This window comes from Dreissena polymorpha, chromosome 2, assembly GCF_020536995.1.
Source record: "Dreissena polymorpha isolate Duluth1 chromosome 2, UMN_Dpol_1.0, whole genome shotgun sequence".
Lineage (NCBI taxonomy): Eukaryota > Metazoa > Mollusca > Bivalvia > Myida > Dreissenidae > Dreissena > Dreissena polymorpha.
Window position 1 is genome coordinate 9,619,381 of NC_068356.1, and position 18,468 is coordinate 9,637,848.

Consider the following 18,468-nt stretch of genomic DNA (forward strand, 5'->3'; position numbering starts at 1 on the left):
TCGAGGATCTGGGTAGACATGTAACAACCATATCTGTCGTGATCTTGTATATTAGGGACAAACATGACGCAATAATAATAATGTTGAATGTGTTTTTAAAATTAACTTCTCAATTAGTTAATAGTTAAATAATACATCTATGATTACCATTTTAATAAGGCTTGATTGAATGTACTCTTCAGATTTAGCTGACTTGTACGGGTCATAGAGAATCCGTACTTCGAATTGAACCAGATACTGGAATACGTCTGGAAAAATAATGGCTCTTAGTAACTGATTATAAACAGACAAGGTGATAATTTGGTAGGAAATGGACATATCATAAGTGTTTGGTAAAATAAATCTTAAATATTAATATAACTGTATCAAACTTAAGAGTAAGGTAATATTGAATCAATGACTATTGTTAGTATAATAGCTACATCGATTTTTAGAAAGCAGGATAGTTGTTTAGTTAATGTCTGTCAGAGTTGAAATTCTTGTTTCTATGTATCAAATAAATAATCAGCCTATGTTAAAATAAATTATCAAACAAACAATTACAATTCGTAAGGACAATACCATTTCGAGTACACGTAATGTTTGCCTTAAATGATTCGTGAATATTGTTTCGTTTCAGCAATGGAACGAATGGAACAAAATTGTTATGTCTTCTTACCCCGGCATTCAATGTAACTCTCGTTGACGACATGTGCGCGTTTAGACACGTCGCACACACAATCCCAGTGTCCGTCAGTGTTATTACAAAAACCGTTGATACATTGAAAATCTTCGGTTTTGTTGCATTCGTCAATATCTATAAGAATACAGATAATTCAATTACATGAAACAGGATTGTCGATAGTTCCTTCCCCTTGCAGATATATTAACATGCTTTGAAAGAGTGATTTATTTTGTGAAAATAAGTTCGAAATGTCAAATCGATAATTAAAAACGTCCTACCGTATAAGTCATACATGGTTTGTATAATTAAAACATATTCAAGTTCTTCAAAATAAATATTAATTTTGGAAGACCAACCAGAATCGTGGGCACACGAATACAATGTCCTTTTTAAAGAATGCAAATGTTATAAATATCACTTGAAAATGACATAAAGTTGAAACACATTTCATGCAACGTTATATGCAACACTGTTAACCTTTCAAAATATTTTTTTAAACTTACACATGGAATATAGATTGTTCATGTATCAACATGCACCTGCTCATATAATTGACAATTATGTTATTGTAATATGGTAATATATTGTCCGATACATATGTTAACTAGATATACATATGTTTATTGTAGTTATCACAAGGCTCTAAATGCGCTCAAGTAAAACACACAATAACGCCTACCTATACAAGTGTAACTAATGTTATCAGATGTATTATTTTTATATCCATGGGGACAATCGCATGTAAACAAGCCATCGAAGTTTGTACAAGTTGCTTTTGTGCCGCATGAGTACGACTTGTTTGTACATTCGTCAATATCTGAAAGTAAAAACGATATTTCTGCTAAATGATCACACATCAATAAAGTGAAAAAAGGTCACACTCTGAACGTGTAATGTATAATTAAGTATGTTTCTTGTTACCTAAAGCATTACATATTCACATAAATTTAAACATACCAGTCGGGTTCGTGTGAGTAAGCATTGTTAAACAATTAATACCATATCCATTTTTACAAAGTAACAAATCAAATCTTCTTAAAAATCTCTCTCTGTTTGCTAACTTACCAACGCAAATTGTTGCAGTGAAACCTCTGTACTCTTCTCTAAATCCGGCTTTACAAGTACATTCATAACTACCGTTGAGGTTTCTACAGTCGCCATTTCGGCAGATGTATTTTTCTGAATCGCATTCGTTTATATCTGTAATAAATAACATTGTTTTAATATAAGTCAATGTCAAAAAATATGTTCAATACTTGTGATATCATCGGAGGGTCTAATCTCTGATTAACTTGAAACATGTGTCAGAATATTCGTATAGCTGTTAAATGTGTGTCTACATCGAAAATAAATGGAGGGGCTTGGAACATAAAGACACAAACAAATAGTTCGACATATTAGTTTCATTTAATTGGAAGCTGTAGTTATTCACTATATTTTGCGATTTGTTTGACTACATTTTTTTTACTTACCGATGCACGACTTTTTGATTTCATCAAATAGAAACCCACTTTCACATTTGCAAGAATAGCCCCCGTAGGTATTGCTGCAGTTTCCTTGTCCACACGGATTTCCTATGCCACATTCATCTGTATCTAAAACAAACAAAAGCAGTCTTTTTGAACGAACGTCTAGTTTTCTAATAAAAAACCTCTTCTTTATTTTTTATATGGTGAACTCAAACTTCTCTCGTCGAGTGAAACTATACTAACACGGTTATTCGTAGTGCAATTAAACCTAAACAATAACACCAATTAATATACAATAGTAAGATATTTTAATAAATAAGATTACGAAACAATGCAAACCAATCTAGACCATCCATCTCAAGTTTCTGTTTTATAAAATAATTTACCGCAAGAGAAAAAGTCAATCTAAATAAATTACCCGTGCACGTGGATGAATGGTTTGAACCTTCCAAATGATAGCCATGTGCACAATCGCAGGACCAAACTGAGTTGTTGCATGACTTGTTTCCGTTTGAACAAGTGAATTCTTTAAAAGCCTCGGATACACAATTGTAATAAGCCTCGTCTGTACATGTAAAGTATTAAATAGGACGCACATGTATGCTTATCTATCTCATTGTCACTTAAAGGAATACTTAGATTGAATTAAGCAATAAATCTAATCACCTGCAAACGTTAATGGACAAACAATAATAGCGCTGTATATTTAGTGCAAAATATACTTCACGTTTGTCTTATCAAAAACATGTTATAAATTACTTTTTATAATGTACTCTCATCAATAGTTAACATCTTTTATTAATACTGAGCATTCTCTGTTTAAGTATAAAAGCTTCATTATACATCTTAAATACATTTTTTTGTGTAAACCTTATAGTTAAATATCAGCACTGTGCATATTTATTTATACTTATATATTTAGTGAATACATTTCTTTCCTGTAGCATGTTTATAAATAACCTTTACCTCTATTGTATACTGAGCATATGTCCCAATAGACAAAAGCGTATCTTTCATACCTGAACATTCTTTGTAGGTATCGCTCACGTTAAGGAGTTTCGTATAAGGAGGACACGAACACGTCCAGTTGCTTTCCAAGTTCTGGCACGTGCCTCCGCCAGAGCAAGTGTATTCATGCGAATTGCACTCATTGACGTCTGTATAAAGAAGCATGCCATTTACATTGTGTTATATGAATGCTGAAATAATCCGTTTTTTCTTAACAGTCAAATAATAAATAATTTAAAGGCGGTTGAATTGGTGAAATTTATATTCTTAAAAGACTTAAATGATTCCTCGATAACGTATCAAAAACCATATATTACATTTTTGCAATATGTTTTGGCTATCTTATTTTGCAATGCTCGTCACACTAATCTTAATGTCGCAGGTTCGAGTACCAACATTAAAACGTTATGGGTTTTTTTAATCCACAAGTTTTGTTTTTGTTTGTATTTTTCGTGAAAATTCTATTGTTTATATGTATACAAGTGTATTGGATTTTGTTTAGCTTTACTCCTTGCTATCTTTTTTTCCATAAGTACCCAAGGCAAAATTGATGACAAATAATTCAAATATTTCTATTATCGTTTTTTGCATTAGTTGCTGTTCAGCTACTTTTCATAATTTAATTATGAAGCTCAATAGCCATTCGTTTTTAATAATCAATATTACAATTGAATACATAATTCGTTATTGGAACCAGACGCGTCTTTTTGAACCGATTTTTTCTTTTCAATTTAAACCACTCGGCCACTGCAATAGTGAATCGTGTAACAATTAATAAACATGTCGTACATGCTAAGTTATCGCCGTAAATGGAGAAATACAGCAAGGTGTACTGTTTCAAATTAAAAAACTTATATATTCAACCAAATAACATAATTTGACAGCTGTTTAACGATTAACTATGTCTGCTGGTTGATATTCTAAATCATATTTATGTCCCGTTGTTCACTCACACATGAAATATGTTAGTTTTCGGCTTAACTGACTAAGGTCACAGATCAGGTCTTTCCATGAATTAATAACAATAGGATCGTTTCTGGTTAGGTAAGGTTACGTCAGTTTTCTTAGTTTATTCGACTAAAATGGGGTCCGAGATGTTTTGTTAGCGGTGACCGAACAACTGGTGCTCGAAAATTGTCGAACTGTTAATTGGCCAAAGTGTTTTTTGTAAAACAGCAATCTTAATGTTTATGTCAACGCCGTTTTGCATTTTTTAAAAGAATACACATTGTTTACAATCGTGCTTGTAATAGTAATACAAAATGAGATTAAACCTTATTGTGTGCAAAATAACATGTCTTGGGTTGAATGTCCATATATGGGTATTGCTTTTTTCAACAAAAACTTCGTTGACAATACTTAAATGTTTCAATTGTTTAAAATAAAGCATATTTATTGAAATTAAAGCAGCAATATATTCTATTAACGGTATTCGGTATATGTAAGCGTTAGATTTGTATCGATATATTATAAACACAATTTATAAACTGTTTTTCACTATTGCCTGATTTGAATAGTGTGAGTATTTATCTTATTGCATGCTGTACCTTTATATTACCCTGCGTTATTAATGCGATTTGTATTTATCTGCTGGTAAAGTCTTTCTCTTCAAAGGAATTGCATCGTTTACCCAGAGTGATAACTTAATTCATTTTAATAGAGGTCTGTACCAGTCAATATGCCATTTACCTTCGCAGAAATATTTGGTGTATGCATGTGGCTGGAACCCTTTTTTACACTCACACGATGTTGTTCCATTTTCTTGTTTACATTCTGTTGTCCGGTTGTCGCAGTTACCTTCTTTACTCCGCCTGCACAGTTCGTTGTCAGATTCTTAAAATACATTACGAAGGTGTTTAAGATTAGGGGGGGGGGGGCCGAAAACTATATTTAAAATACATTCATATTAAGTTTTCATGCACACAAACAACGTTTAAATTTGAAAAATACAGATGCCCTCAGTACTTGCTGATTAATTGTTTTTATCGTGCGAGTTGGAGAGATACAGATACACTCGTTTCTATCAAACAACGATTTCGTCACATTAAACGTAATGATATATGAGAACTCACACAACTTATTATCCTGTTCGTTGTAGTTTCCGATGTAGTTTTAGGCATGATTTTAAATTAACTAGCAAATAAATATACCTTTCGAGTTACTTCAAATTGGTCAGAGTGATAATATATGGATGTGTTCTTAGAATTTATCATTTTATAGCCCGCACATATTGACCTGAGACTTGTTAATTCTATAAGCATATGTTACATGCATGGTATGAATTCTGTATTCACAATTAGTTTCCTACAGTACGTCTTGCATTGAATAAATGACAACATAATAGTAGGTTCTTGTTGAGTCGTTGGTTCTTGTTGAGTCGTGGGTATAGCGATTGCGTGAAATCAATTGATATAACGTTTGCACATTATGCAGTTCGTTAAGGAAAAAACATTGACACAATCACCATCGTTTTACTGATTAAAATGCGACAAAACAGGTTAATACTTAATTCATCATTGGATATGAGATTTTAACGTTTTATTTGTACCGGCGGATTGGTTCCGTGACGTAATGTCGATTTGTGACGTAACGTTATAGACTTGACGTCATTACTTAGTGATGAACTAGATCGAAACAAGGATTGTATATATATTTTGGATCGTTAATAAATGTTCATACCAATAGCGGGTATTTGGCGTGTATATTGTTCCCACTATCAGGGAAATAGTAAATTACGGAAATCCCATTATTGGGGATAATTCTCAGTAAACAGCAAAATACGGAAATTCCCATTATCGGGGAAACTTCTAAACAATCATTACTCGATACCTTCTTATCAAATATTTCTTCCTTAATGTATTGTTCATATTGTGTTTCTAAGTAACACAAAATCATTTATTTATGAGCATTCTCCGAGTTACATCGTCTGTTTACATTTTTTTCGCAAGAAATAAATCTCCCCTGCAGTGTCAGTTTTAAGGCTCTCTGTAGCATGCAAATTTTGAAATGGTGACAGCCACAGAATCCGTACGGATCAAGAAGAACCATTATTACCAAGATGGCTGTTTGACAATATCTACACAATTGATTATTGTGATGTTAACAGACGAAAGAAGCAGCGCATATAAAGACCAAATTTTAATATATTGTTTATAATGAATCAAAATCATATATAACATTATTTGTGATGTCATATCTTTGATGAACATTACTAACGACTCAAAGGAATATACAGTCAAACCTGAATTCAGCGGTCAGTCAAGGGAAATGACCAAAGTGACCGTTGTCCACGGGTGACCGTTGAATTCGGATCACAATTTTAAGATGTATTGTCAGTCGGTAGTATTGCTACGTCGTTACCCCACCCAGTCGTTTGCATACGGTGTTAAACAAATGCTCATTGCCGTTAACTAAGCATAATAACAGAATTAACGTACATTGAAAAATACAGAATAATATATTATAGATTGATTTAATTTCATATTGTTATTAAACTAAAGCAATGACTTTATCAACGCTAGTATAATTGTTTACTCATGCATCTTGATCATTCAATAAATAAAACTTGTCACTTGCCGTTGACGTCACGTCCGTACAAGTCTAAAAAGCGAATTCGCATTCATAAATCGATAGTACGGTGATATTGTACTGTTCTAATAAAAAAAGACGCAAACATTTTGTTAAAATTTGTTCGTACGCAAACATCACACAAAAAGCAATTTTAATTCAACAACCTCATACAAAATACAACGCTTCAAACTCACATTTGCATTCGATTCATACTCCTACATAATTTCTCGCTTATGCTTAAGCACACTCTGCACTTGCGTACGTCCAACACAGAGCTCACTTGCAATTACACGCGAACTTTTTCCATATTCAAACAGTTTCAAACACTTGACTCGTTCCTCTAATGTGAAGAACTTACGTTCACCACTCATTGTTATTCCGTGATTTATTATTCCGATTGGTTTTAAAAGTGTTGTGAACGCTAGAAAGCTCTTTTAAAGAATGATCCGAAAATTTTACTTTAAAATCGTTACTCAATATTGTAAGTAAAATGTACTAATTAGCGGTCATTTAATTAGCGATTATTACTTTAAACGTGTCAAAAACTCTGACATATTTTCTGTTGAAGAAACCCCCACAATTATCCCGGGAAAACAAACCTTCTCAACACCTTATTATTTGTTTACTGGCAGCGGGCCGCTTTTATAATATCAAAGGCAATTACCGCTATCAAACGCTTTAACCGCAAAATAGACGGACAAATGATGTGCAGTGTTTTTAATTTTCGCGACTCGAGACGATTGACGCATGACCGTTGATTTCAGTTCATGAATTTCGGAGTTGAATATAGTGGCCGTTGGCCGTTATGGACAGGTGGCCGTTATATTCAGGTGTAATAAAGAGTGTTTTTCGTCGGGGGGATTCCAGACTGACCGCTGTCTGCAGGTGACCGGTAAATTCAGATGGCCGTAAGGCCGTAAGTTTTATTTATTGAATGATCAAGATGCATGAGTAAACAATTATACTAGCGTTGATAAAGTCATTGCTTTAGTTTAATAACAATATGAAATTAAATCAATCTATAATATATTATTCTGTATTTTTCAATGTACGTTAATTCTGTTATTATGCTTAGTTAACGGCAATGAGCATTTGTTTAACACCGTATGCAAACGACTGGGTGGGGTAACGACGTAGCAATACTACCGACTGACAAACCATCTTAAAATTGTGATCCGAATTCAACGGTCACCCGTGGACAACGGTCACTTTGGTCATTTCCCTTGACTGACCGCTGAATTCAGGTTTGACTGTAGTTTATTATAATTGGATATTCTTTTCAATCTATTTTCATATTTTTTAACAATTTTCCGTACAAAAACTAAATATTGTGTATGTTTATGTGAATTATATGTAAATATCAGTGAATAAAAACTTGTAACGCGTTGTTTTGAACAGTGTCGAATAACTGAAAGTTAATGATAATTCTCGGGTTTTCTGTGAAATGGCCTTATATGATCGACGTTGTGACCTATTCATAACCGCAAAACTACCCAGTTTAAAAAAAGGAGAAGCATAAAACAAAAAGAAAAGTTTGTTGCTTTCGGTATCTTCAACGATTTTAATCATTACGTTACCAAATAATATATATTAATTTCTGTGTTATAGCGTGAGTTTAAATCGATAATCTACCGGAAACAACAAATGTATCAATTATAGCCGAAGTGTAATCTAATCATGCATAGAGGTCAGTGTCAGATTAATATTACAAGCGTGTACGTAAACATGAGATAAGCCAAATTGTAAAAAACAAAAAACGGAAAACCTGCATTATTATGCCTATTAAATACAACTGAACGGTTATGGAGTGATCACATAGAAGAACAAATCAGTCAGAAATATCATTCAATTTGACATACCATTGAAAAACGTGATATTTTGGAAAGTGGCGACTCCTATTTTTTCGTTGTTCTTGAACCGTTCACTTCCGATTCGTTGTAGGCGGTAAGTGCTGACTGGGTCACCCATACGAATGCGAAACTCGTAGGTCAACATATACATATTGAAATATGGTCTGTAAAAGTCAAATATCATATTATAAAACAGAGAAGGACATAGGATGTCCCATTAATTTTCGTTCTTTTAGTATATTTTACAAGTACATATCGATGTTTACTTTGCATTAGTAAAACACTGCTTTTACGAAATATCGCTATAAAATAAGCATTCCGAGGTATATGTTAAGCGTCTTAAGTATAATGTTTAACTGTCATTGTATGACTTTCGAGAACTTGCTTCGATATAATTGGTACACATTGTTTGCTCTTGTAAAATTATGGGTTACAGCAAACTACCAACAACGTTAAAACATAGATTAACATACTTGACCATATTAAAGTATTGTGTTTCTTCTGTGATTACGTACCGAAGGAACCAAAAAACACACAAATAAATTCAAACAGACCGAACAGCCAACAAATACATACACCACTTGGTAATAACATAGAAGCATTTACTGGTTATTGTCCACTGCACCATCCTTACAAAGTATAGGGTATTAATTCAAAGCAACGGTGTTTATATACGGTTAGCTCAAATAAATAAAGAGATAACAAAAATACACATACAAACGAGAACATACTGCAGCCATGCTTTATTTTGACGTTTTACCTAGTATATGTATACATGTATACGTAACTGCTATGTCATTTCACAGGAAATTACCTTTATTTCAATTAATTAATGAACGTGTTGTTCAATATCTATTTAAATAAATAAATCGTTCGAGGTTACTTTAGTCAAACAAATGTAATCGATTTGACTAACTTCATTTATTTTAATTTAAAAGTAAATGAACTATTTATATTCTCTTAGGCCAGACCATTTAAATAAATTGATTTACGGGACCGCCGACCGTATTTTGTGTCTAAATGAAATAAAAATAAAAGTATCTATCTGCATTTTTATTTTCATAAATTCCGCCGACAGTGTTTAAGTCCCGCGTGAAAAAATAAAACTGTCGACAACAATCAAAATTTATATTCGCAAGCGTTTTATCGCATCCGATTTTTACTATCGGCATATTTCATTGGCTGTCTAAAATAGAATAAACCAATCGTATTCATGTTTAAAGTAAGAGCTGCGTGTGCGCATTCAAAATGGCGTGCTCGAAAGTTCGGGTGGACGATAACAATAACGAGCAGCCTGCACGCCATTATTTTAAAATAGACATCATCGAAAGTAACAAAGTAAAGTCAAGCATCAAAAATGTTGACTTGTCAATGTCAGTCGCCGATGTTTACACCGAGATGTCGGGGAACGAAGACGAGATAATGCTGATCAGACAAGTTTTTGTGGAAAATCGGACGGAGATAGACAAGACCATAACGTTCGGTGTCCTGAAAGATTTCGGGTTCGTATTTTTTCGTGCATTTTGCTCTGACAATTAATAATAAAATGAATGCAGTATGTCTATGGGTCTTTTTTTGCAAAATATTTCTTTACACCTGTCACTAGTTTTTAATCACAGGAGCTTGACATTTTATCAATAAATAACGTCTATGAAAATTATGAAAAATACCCCACCCACCTTACCTCTATATATATAAAAAAACACCTTGTTTTTTTTTATATAGAGAGGTAGGGTGGGTGGGGATAATTTTCATAGACGTTATTTATTTATAGAATTTCAAGCTCCTGTGCTTTAATATTCTGGTTATACGAAGAAAGAAGCCATTTCTAGAAAATATAAATATTTAAAGACTGCCACATTAGGATTTGAACCTGGTGTCTCAAGCAAACAACAGAGGAAAATTTTCAGATCAAGATATGATAATTGAACTTGATATAGTACAGCATTACAGACCCTTTCATGTCATAGTAGTCGCCTCCGAGGAAGCCTAGTGATTTATTTTAGGGACACACAGGACAACTGACCCTAAACGATCTAAACTAGTTTGTTCTCTGGATTTTTCTTGCAACTGTGAGAGGCATAGCTAGTTAGCAATTGGCCGTTTATGCTCACCCCTACCAAGAAATCTAAAACAGGCTTAAAATATTAGTAACATTTTATGACTCTGGTGTTTTATATATGTTAAAATAATTGAACTGGGTCTGCTATTATATTTCTTTGGTGCAATTTGTGCTTCCAAAGGATCCACTTTAAAAATAGTATTATAAACTGTAACCTGGTCTGCTGTAATATTTCTTGGTTGCAATTTTAATATGCTTCCAAAGGATTCATCTTTCAGATCAATAATAACTCACAACATCAGTCTTTTAAAGTGGTGGCCGTAAAAAGTCGCCACATACTTGGATTCAGTGTTGTTATATTTTCTGGTCCTTTGAGATCACTATCAGAATGTTCACAATATTGATATAATAGAATGCTGCATATAAAGCAGTGGTACAGGCCTTGCATTGCGGTGTATTTTCTAACAACAGTGAACAGACCTAGTCAAACCGGATCTGCTATTATATTTCTTGGTTGCATTTTGTGCTTCCAAAGGATAAATTTTTCATATATTATGACTTGGTCGGTGAGTCTTTAAACTAAAAATATCAACTATTAAATTCAGTGATGACATTGATAACAGTCAAAAAGATGGATGATGGACATCAGTCAAATTCATTGCTTTTATGAAATTGTATTCATATTTATATATATTTCATTAATAGATGCAAAGCTGTCTCTATAGAGGTCCAGAGGGCTGCGACAAATGTTGACAAGAAACAAGAATCGTCTGTGTTTGATATCCTGATGAAGGCATCACGCAGCTATACCAGTTTTCCAGAAGAACGGTATTAAATGTGTTTACTTTATATATCAATTTTTATAAATCCATATTTACCAAAGATAAATTAAGCAGAAATTTGAACTATAATTTGCAATCCAATTGATTAAAAGGTGTTGATAATTCCAAATGAAATTTAAGAGTTCTACTTTAATAATACATTTATAATTTGAAAGTTGTAGCTAGAGCCTGTGAGTGTGTTAGCACCTTTCATTTAAATATTCATCATTTCAAAGGTCTGCTGTAATTTGTCTTTTTAGTCCCCTACCAGTTTCACCGGAGGGGACATGTGGTTTGCGCTCTGTCTGTCTGTCTGTCACACTTTTCTGGATCCTGCGATATTTTTTCATGAAACTTGAAACATGGACAGATGGCAATATGGAGATTATGCACATCATTTCATTTTGTTCCTACGTCAATAATTCTGGTGGCTATGGCAACAAATAGACTAGAAAATAGCTACCGGTAGGGCACTTTTATTGCTTGGCAATAGTCTTGTTATAATAAATACTCCAATGGATCTTCTTTAAGAATATATTCACTCATTATTTCGACATGATATACATACACAGTTACACACTGCAATAATATTATAAATGTCACCGATGTTGAAATGGCTATATGGTCGTATTTTAAGTTATCAACTATTTATTGAATAATTACTTCCGACAAGGCGGAAAGGAGCATAGTAATGCAATATCGATACAATTCAGTATTATTTGATCTGTACTTAATTTATTTACAGAAAAACAACTAACAAGAAGGATGAGCTGTTTAACCATATTCTGCACTGGTTTCAAAAGAACAAGTGGGGGTTCACTTCACAGCAAGCGGGAAGTATGGGTAAACACGTAGTACAGACAATAACAGACGTCATGCGGTATCTTGATCCTTTTTGGATGAAATTTGAAGGAAGGGGAATCACTGCACCAACAGATATGAAACCTTTTATGGGATACAGGGACCTCAAATCACAAAAGAAGAAAATTCCAGAGGTATAAGAAATAAGTGATCACAGTTTTTTGTCCCCTACCGGTTTCACAGGAGGGGACAAATGGTTTGCGCTCTGTCAGTCAGTCTGTCACACTTGTCTGGATCCTGTGATAACTTGAAAAGTTCTTCATATTTTCTCATGAAACTTGAAACATGGATAGATGGCAATATGGAGATTATGCACGTCATTTAATTTTGTTCCTACTACGTCAAGAATTTTGGTTGCTTTGGCAATAAACAGACTAGCTACCGGTAGGGGACTTTTATTGCTCGGCAATAGTCTTGTTATCCCCCGCCAGAGGCGAGGGGGTTATAGTATTAGCGTTGTCCCTCCGTCTGTCCTTCCATCTTTACGTCTGTCCGAGATATATCTTTACCTTCATCTCCATAATCAATCATCGGAATTCAACAACATTTTACAGAAGTGTTTCCTACCATAATGCGCCAATTTTTTATATATTTGTTTCGATTCACAATGACAGACTGGCGGCAATTTTGTCTTTGAATTTTGCGTTTTTTTATCAGTCGTCAACTATATCTCCGTAACCAATCTACAGAATTCAACAAAATTTTACAAAAAAAATATTGTTATTTTCAAAATTAAACTGTGACTGAAATTAAATGTGTCTATACATCTGTATGTGATGTTCTCATTTAAGCGTATTTATTTAACATTGATTGTGAAACAAGTTCTTACAACTTGGATTAACCCATTACCAAACAATAATAGGATTTTACAGGTTTGCTGCAGACGACTCTAGAAATCATTGGGATAGACGGAGAAATTGCTCAGATTGAGCAATTTCTCCTTTTATCATAATGATTTCTACCCTACCAAATCAATGTTATCATTATGTTACAATTGTATTTGTTGTCTGCAACCTCTTTCAATTTGCGACAGACCAAAAGTTGTTGTTTGGTATAGGGTTTATCACTCTCAATTCTGCTTTCTGGATACATAACCAGTACTTGCACACAGGACAATAAAACTGAAGAGTCAATATGTTGATAATGATTATGAAAAACCGTTTATATAATTTATTTAAGTTGAAAACACTGAGTCAAAAGGTGAATTTGCTCAATATGATCAAATTCACCTTTTGACGCAGTGTTTTCAAATGCCGTCTGCTGCAAAGGGGTCAGAAAGCGTTTGTATTAGGGAAAGGGTTAAAGGTTGTACATTTTATGAAATAATGAAAATAATATCTCTTTTAGGTTACTGCTGTTGAACTACAGGACACCTTAGAAAAACTGTCCGAAATAATGATGCTGCCATGGATAACAAGTGATAGTAATGGAAAGCTGAGGGACAGCATTGAAAGTCTGCTCAAAGGCATGCAGAAGTATGTGTCTTTCTTAAATGGCATGAAATCTCGAACAAAGGCAAATCAAAATAAAGCAGAACCCGTCAGAAATCTTCAAGACAATTGGTTGTTGAATACCATAGAAAGAGAAACTGGTGTTGTCAAATCTGAATATAGTGCTATAGACCAGGCACTAAATGAGTCAGAAGATTATCGAATTATAGACCTTATAAACTTTGAACCTAGAGGAAAAGAAGATAGAAGGAAGTGGTTAAAATATCTATCTGTTTCTTGTTGTATAAATATTTACACATACAAATACGGAAACAATCTTGGAAACATGAACATAGCGTGGAAACTACCAGCAAAACAATCGGAAAGAAACCCAGCCGAAGTTGCAAGAAACATAAACCTTTTGAAGAAAGATATCATGACTTTCGCAACAAGGCGTATGATGAAGGAATTCATTGACATGTACTCCAAGGCCAATGTTCAGTCTGTAGTTCTTAGAAATATGTACCATTTTCTAACAGATTTTGAGTATACCCCGCATACCGAGGATCAGTCAGAAGTAGACGACAGATTCATGAAATTCTTAGTGGAGGCAGAGGACTGCGAGTTAATTTATGATTTACGCAAGGACAACGGACGTCCAAATGATCCGAAGTTTGAACCTTTTTGGGAGGCTTTACAGAAACTCATCGATGAAACATCTGCAGTTCATGAAAGGAGGCATAATGAACACCAATACATGCCCTTGGCTCTTTCTGTGGAGGACCTTCGTGACCAGGTGTTAGAGAGACTGCCCAGTGGTACACCAGCTCCATCAGTATCATGGATTCGCTTAAACTTCCAACCAAGAAACCCCTATAACCAAAATGCTGAAAACTATACGGGAAAGTTTCAACTGCGTTACACAGTTCAACAGCGCCTACTTCGTGTCCAGCATGCTGATGCTGCATACTGCAGACAACAGTTTTTACTTTTGAAGAACTTTGCAATTAAGTATAAAGATTTATGTCATTTTGAGAGCCTCGATGACAAATCTGTAGTGCCTGTAGGGAATCCTGATCAGCCGGTGTCTACTGGAGTAAGGTCTCACCATGGGGCTATTGTTGCTAATGCAGGAAAAGTTGTAGCGTTAGACCATGACTTTCATGTGGCTGGAATTGTGCCCTCCGTACTCTTTACAATAGACATTCCAGAATCTGTATATGATAGCTTTTATAATGGATCGGTTCATGTGACAATCAAAGATAAAGTCTTTCAGCCATCATCACCTTTGCGGCACAGTGCCGAAACTGTCAAGATCCTCAGAACCTTTCATAGTGAAAATGACGTTAGTCTTGCGGCTCCAATTTTGGTTAGATATACAGATGACGGACCTGATCATCGAACAAACTACAAAAGTGTTCAGATGGCTTGTCTCTTGGAATTTATAGCTCTTGACTTGGACATGCTTGTTGCAGCGAGAACGGCACCCTCACAGAGCTATCACAACCCTGCTGAACGCATTATGAGTACATTGAATCTGGGTCTTCAGAATGTTGCTTTGGACAGAGGAAGTATGAGACCTGAGTTTGAGATGCAGGTGAAGTCACTGAATTCCTTGAAATCGTTGAGAAATGCTTCAGAGAAGAACCCATCACTCAAGAAAGCATATATAGAGTCCATGGATAAACCAGTAACAATTGTGAAAGACAGATTCAAAAAACTGAAGTGGAAAGGTGCAAACCTTCACCTAAATGAGGCAGCTTCGACCGACGAAATGGAGGATATTGGTAGGCTAATTGAAGTTATCGACCCAGAAGTTACCATTGACAACCAAAAAACTTGGAATTCTCTACAGCTGCAATCGTTCTTGAACAATCACACTCAGAAAGATATGTTTCAGGTAAATATTTTGACAACTATGTTTTAATAATGTTTTTATGCCCCCGGATTGAATGATCGGGGGTATATTGTTTTTGGCCTGTCTGTCTGTCATTGTATGTGTGTGTCTGTCTGTCATTGTATGTGTGTGTCCCAAAACTTTAACCTTGATCATAACTTTTGCAATATTGAAGGTCAAGATCAAAGGTCAAATACCTACTGGGGGCATAGTATTTCACAAACACATCTTGTTATGATAAATTCTGTTTCAGTTGAATAGGGTGTGATATACATATTGTTCTTGTTCAGGTTCCGCTATTGTAACAGTGCAGTATGTAATAATTTTTAAGATTTTGTCGTATTGTGGACATTGACTATACCAGAGAATCCAATTTAAAAAAAGCAATATTAAATTGTGATGTTTTCTTCAGATAAAAGTGTTAAGTTTATCGATCAACCAGGTCAAGGTCAAGACAAGTAATTTGCATTTTTCAACTTTTTAAGCAATTGTGTATGCTCGACAAATTTAACCCTTTACCAAACGACATATTTTGGACTGGTCCAAATTGAAAAAGGTCACAGACGACAGTTAAAATATTAATAGAATATGAAGTTTTTCATTTAGTAGGGTAGAAATCATTGCAATAAAAGGAGAAATTGCTCATCATGAGCAATTTCTACTTTTATCAAAATGATTTCCAGAGTCGTCTGCAACAACCCGTAAAATCCCGTTATTGTTTGGTATTTAAAAGGGTTAAATATGGTATTTTATCAGATCAAGAAGTGTACATCAGACGAGTGTGCATACTGTGTGATCAATCCTCCTAGACTACCAGAAGACATCTTCCAGTCTCTTCACTTTGTTCCTGACCCAGTGATGAGGGACGGGCAATATGTAGTGTTTGATGACATATATGGAACAGAGACTGATGATTCTGCAAGGCCTGGTCTGCAGAATGTTCAGCCAACATCTGAGAGGGATAAGGAATTTAAAAAAATTCTGGTAGCAAGTATGTCTCTATATTTTTCTTCATTTTAATAAAGTATTAAACAGTCTAAAATTATATGGCAATAGAAGTAAGGCTTTTTTTTATATCAATTGAGAAATAGTTCTACTTAACCCATTTATACCAAACAGTAACAAGATATTACAGGTTTGTTGCAGACGACTCTTAAAATCATTGAGATATAAGTAGAAATTGCTCATCTTGAGCAATTACTCCTTTTATCACAATGACTTCTACTCTACTATTAAAGCAACTTTTAAAATGCTATTACAATTGTAATTGTAATTAATGTCTGCAACCTCATTCATTTTGGGACAGTCCAAAAGTTGTTGTTGGTAAAGGGTTTAACCCGTGCCAGTGGTGTTACACCTTTTATGACCAAAACAAACCAAGCCTGTTACAGTTTGGTTGCATTCTGTGCTATAAAGGATCGGTCTCAACAGAAGTCCTTACAAAATGCTTGTATTGGGACCATGAAAAGTGTGTTATTTAATTTAGTGTTGTAATAGCTTAAATTTGGTACTTGGGGATCATTGTTTTCAACAAAAATATTAAAAATAGTTATATATTGAATCTGGTGCCAAGGGTAATGGTGGCAATGATTATATTCATTCGTTGCAACAAATGTTTTATTTCATTTTCAAACATTCTTCTTTGTGTCTGTGTTTTAATATGTTTAATGTGCTGCAGCGCTCAACATTAACCTTAAAACCAACTTGCCCTGCCGGACAAGTACATAGAAAATGTACTTGCCCTGAATGTAAAGCAGTCATAAATTTGTTATGAAGTAATTTGCCCGAACCCAACTTTTACTTGCCAGGGGCAATAGGACAACTGTTAATGTTGAGCCCTGTGCTGCCAATGAAAACAGTACATTTTTTCATTTTGCTTTTTAGCTAAAGTGAGAGCATTTATCACATGTCGAGAGTGCGGAAAACGGAGATTGGTTTATAGCGCAGCAAAACTGACAACTCCTGAACTGAGATCTGTCACCCGAGTAGAGGAAGAGCTGGTATACATCTGTGGAAACCCCCTGTTCTATGCAGGGATTCATAGGGATCGCATGATTGTCAAGGAGGGGCTGTCGTGTAGTTCAGATATGGAGTCATCCTATTATGCAGGTTTGCAAGCTTTATTTAACTCTTTACCAAACGACAAATTTTAGACTTTTCCAAATTGAAAGATGTTGCAGACAAAAAATAATGTAATAGAATATTAAGAAATTGACATGGACAGGTAGAAATCATTGTGATAAAATGAGCAATTTCTCCTTATATCTCAATGATTTCTAGAGTCGTCCGCAACAAACCCGTAAAATCTTGTTACTGTTTGGTAATGGGTTAAATATTGAATATATTGTTTCATTAATTGTTGACCCTCAAGAATGCACAGCAGACATCAAAATGTCTATATTCTGAATGTATGAAGTTTGCAAAGTTGACAGTTTCTGGTCTTTCAGCATCACAAAGTAAATTCAATAAATTTAATAATATGGTAGTAGTTCGTCTTATCTTTGGTGCAATATATATTAAATAAAATCTGAAAAGTAGATCCTTTGGAAATACATACTGAAAAAATGGGTCATTTGGAAGCACAAATTGCACCCAAGAAAATAAAAGCAGACCCGGTTTGATTGTGGTTATAGTGAAATATGCTAGAAGGCAGACCTGGGGCCTTATAATTCTAACAAAATGAAAATATTTTGACAGATAAAACTTGTATCATTGGCATATATTTCAGGTAAAACGGTGATATTTGATGATGTATGTTTTTATTGTGGCGATTCGGAAGTACTGGACACTGATGAAGTGAAAAGATTAAAAGAAGAATTCGGGATAGTAAGACCAA

General features: G+C 34.4%; 1 protein-coding gene across 3 annotated transcripts in view; it reads right to left on the reverse strand.

Moving 5' to 3' along the window:
• The window catches only part of LOC127865824 (uncharacterized), a 116,701-nt gene that overhangs the window by 18,001 nt on the left and 80,232 nt on the right, over window positions 1-18,468 (reverse strand). For all 3 annotated transcript variants that reach the window (XM_052405843.1, XM_052405845.1, XM_052405844.1), the window contains exons 21-29: window positions 8,571-8,725; window positions 4,831-4,974; window positions 3,153-3,290; window positions 2,552-2,698; window positions 2,137-2,259; window positions 1,730-1,864; window positions 1,344-1,481; window positions 659-796; window positions 148-248 (exon numbers count right to left, since the gene is read on the reverse strand). In XM_052405843.1, coding sequence (XP_052261803.1) covers window positions 148-248; window positions 659-796; window positions 1,344-1,481; window positions 1,730-1,864; window positions 2,137-2,259; window positions 2,552-2,698; window positions 3,153-3,290; window positions 4,831-4,974; window positions 8,571-8,725 — 1,219 coding nt within the window. The remainder of the gene's footprint in view (window positions 1-147; window positions 249-658; window positions 797-1,343; window positions 1,482-1,729; window positions 1,865-2,136; window positions 2,260-2,551; window positions 2,699-3,152; window positions 3,291-4,830; window positions 4,975-8,570; window positions 8,726-18,468) is intronic.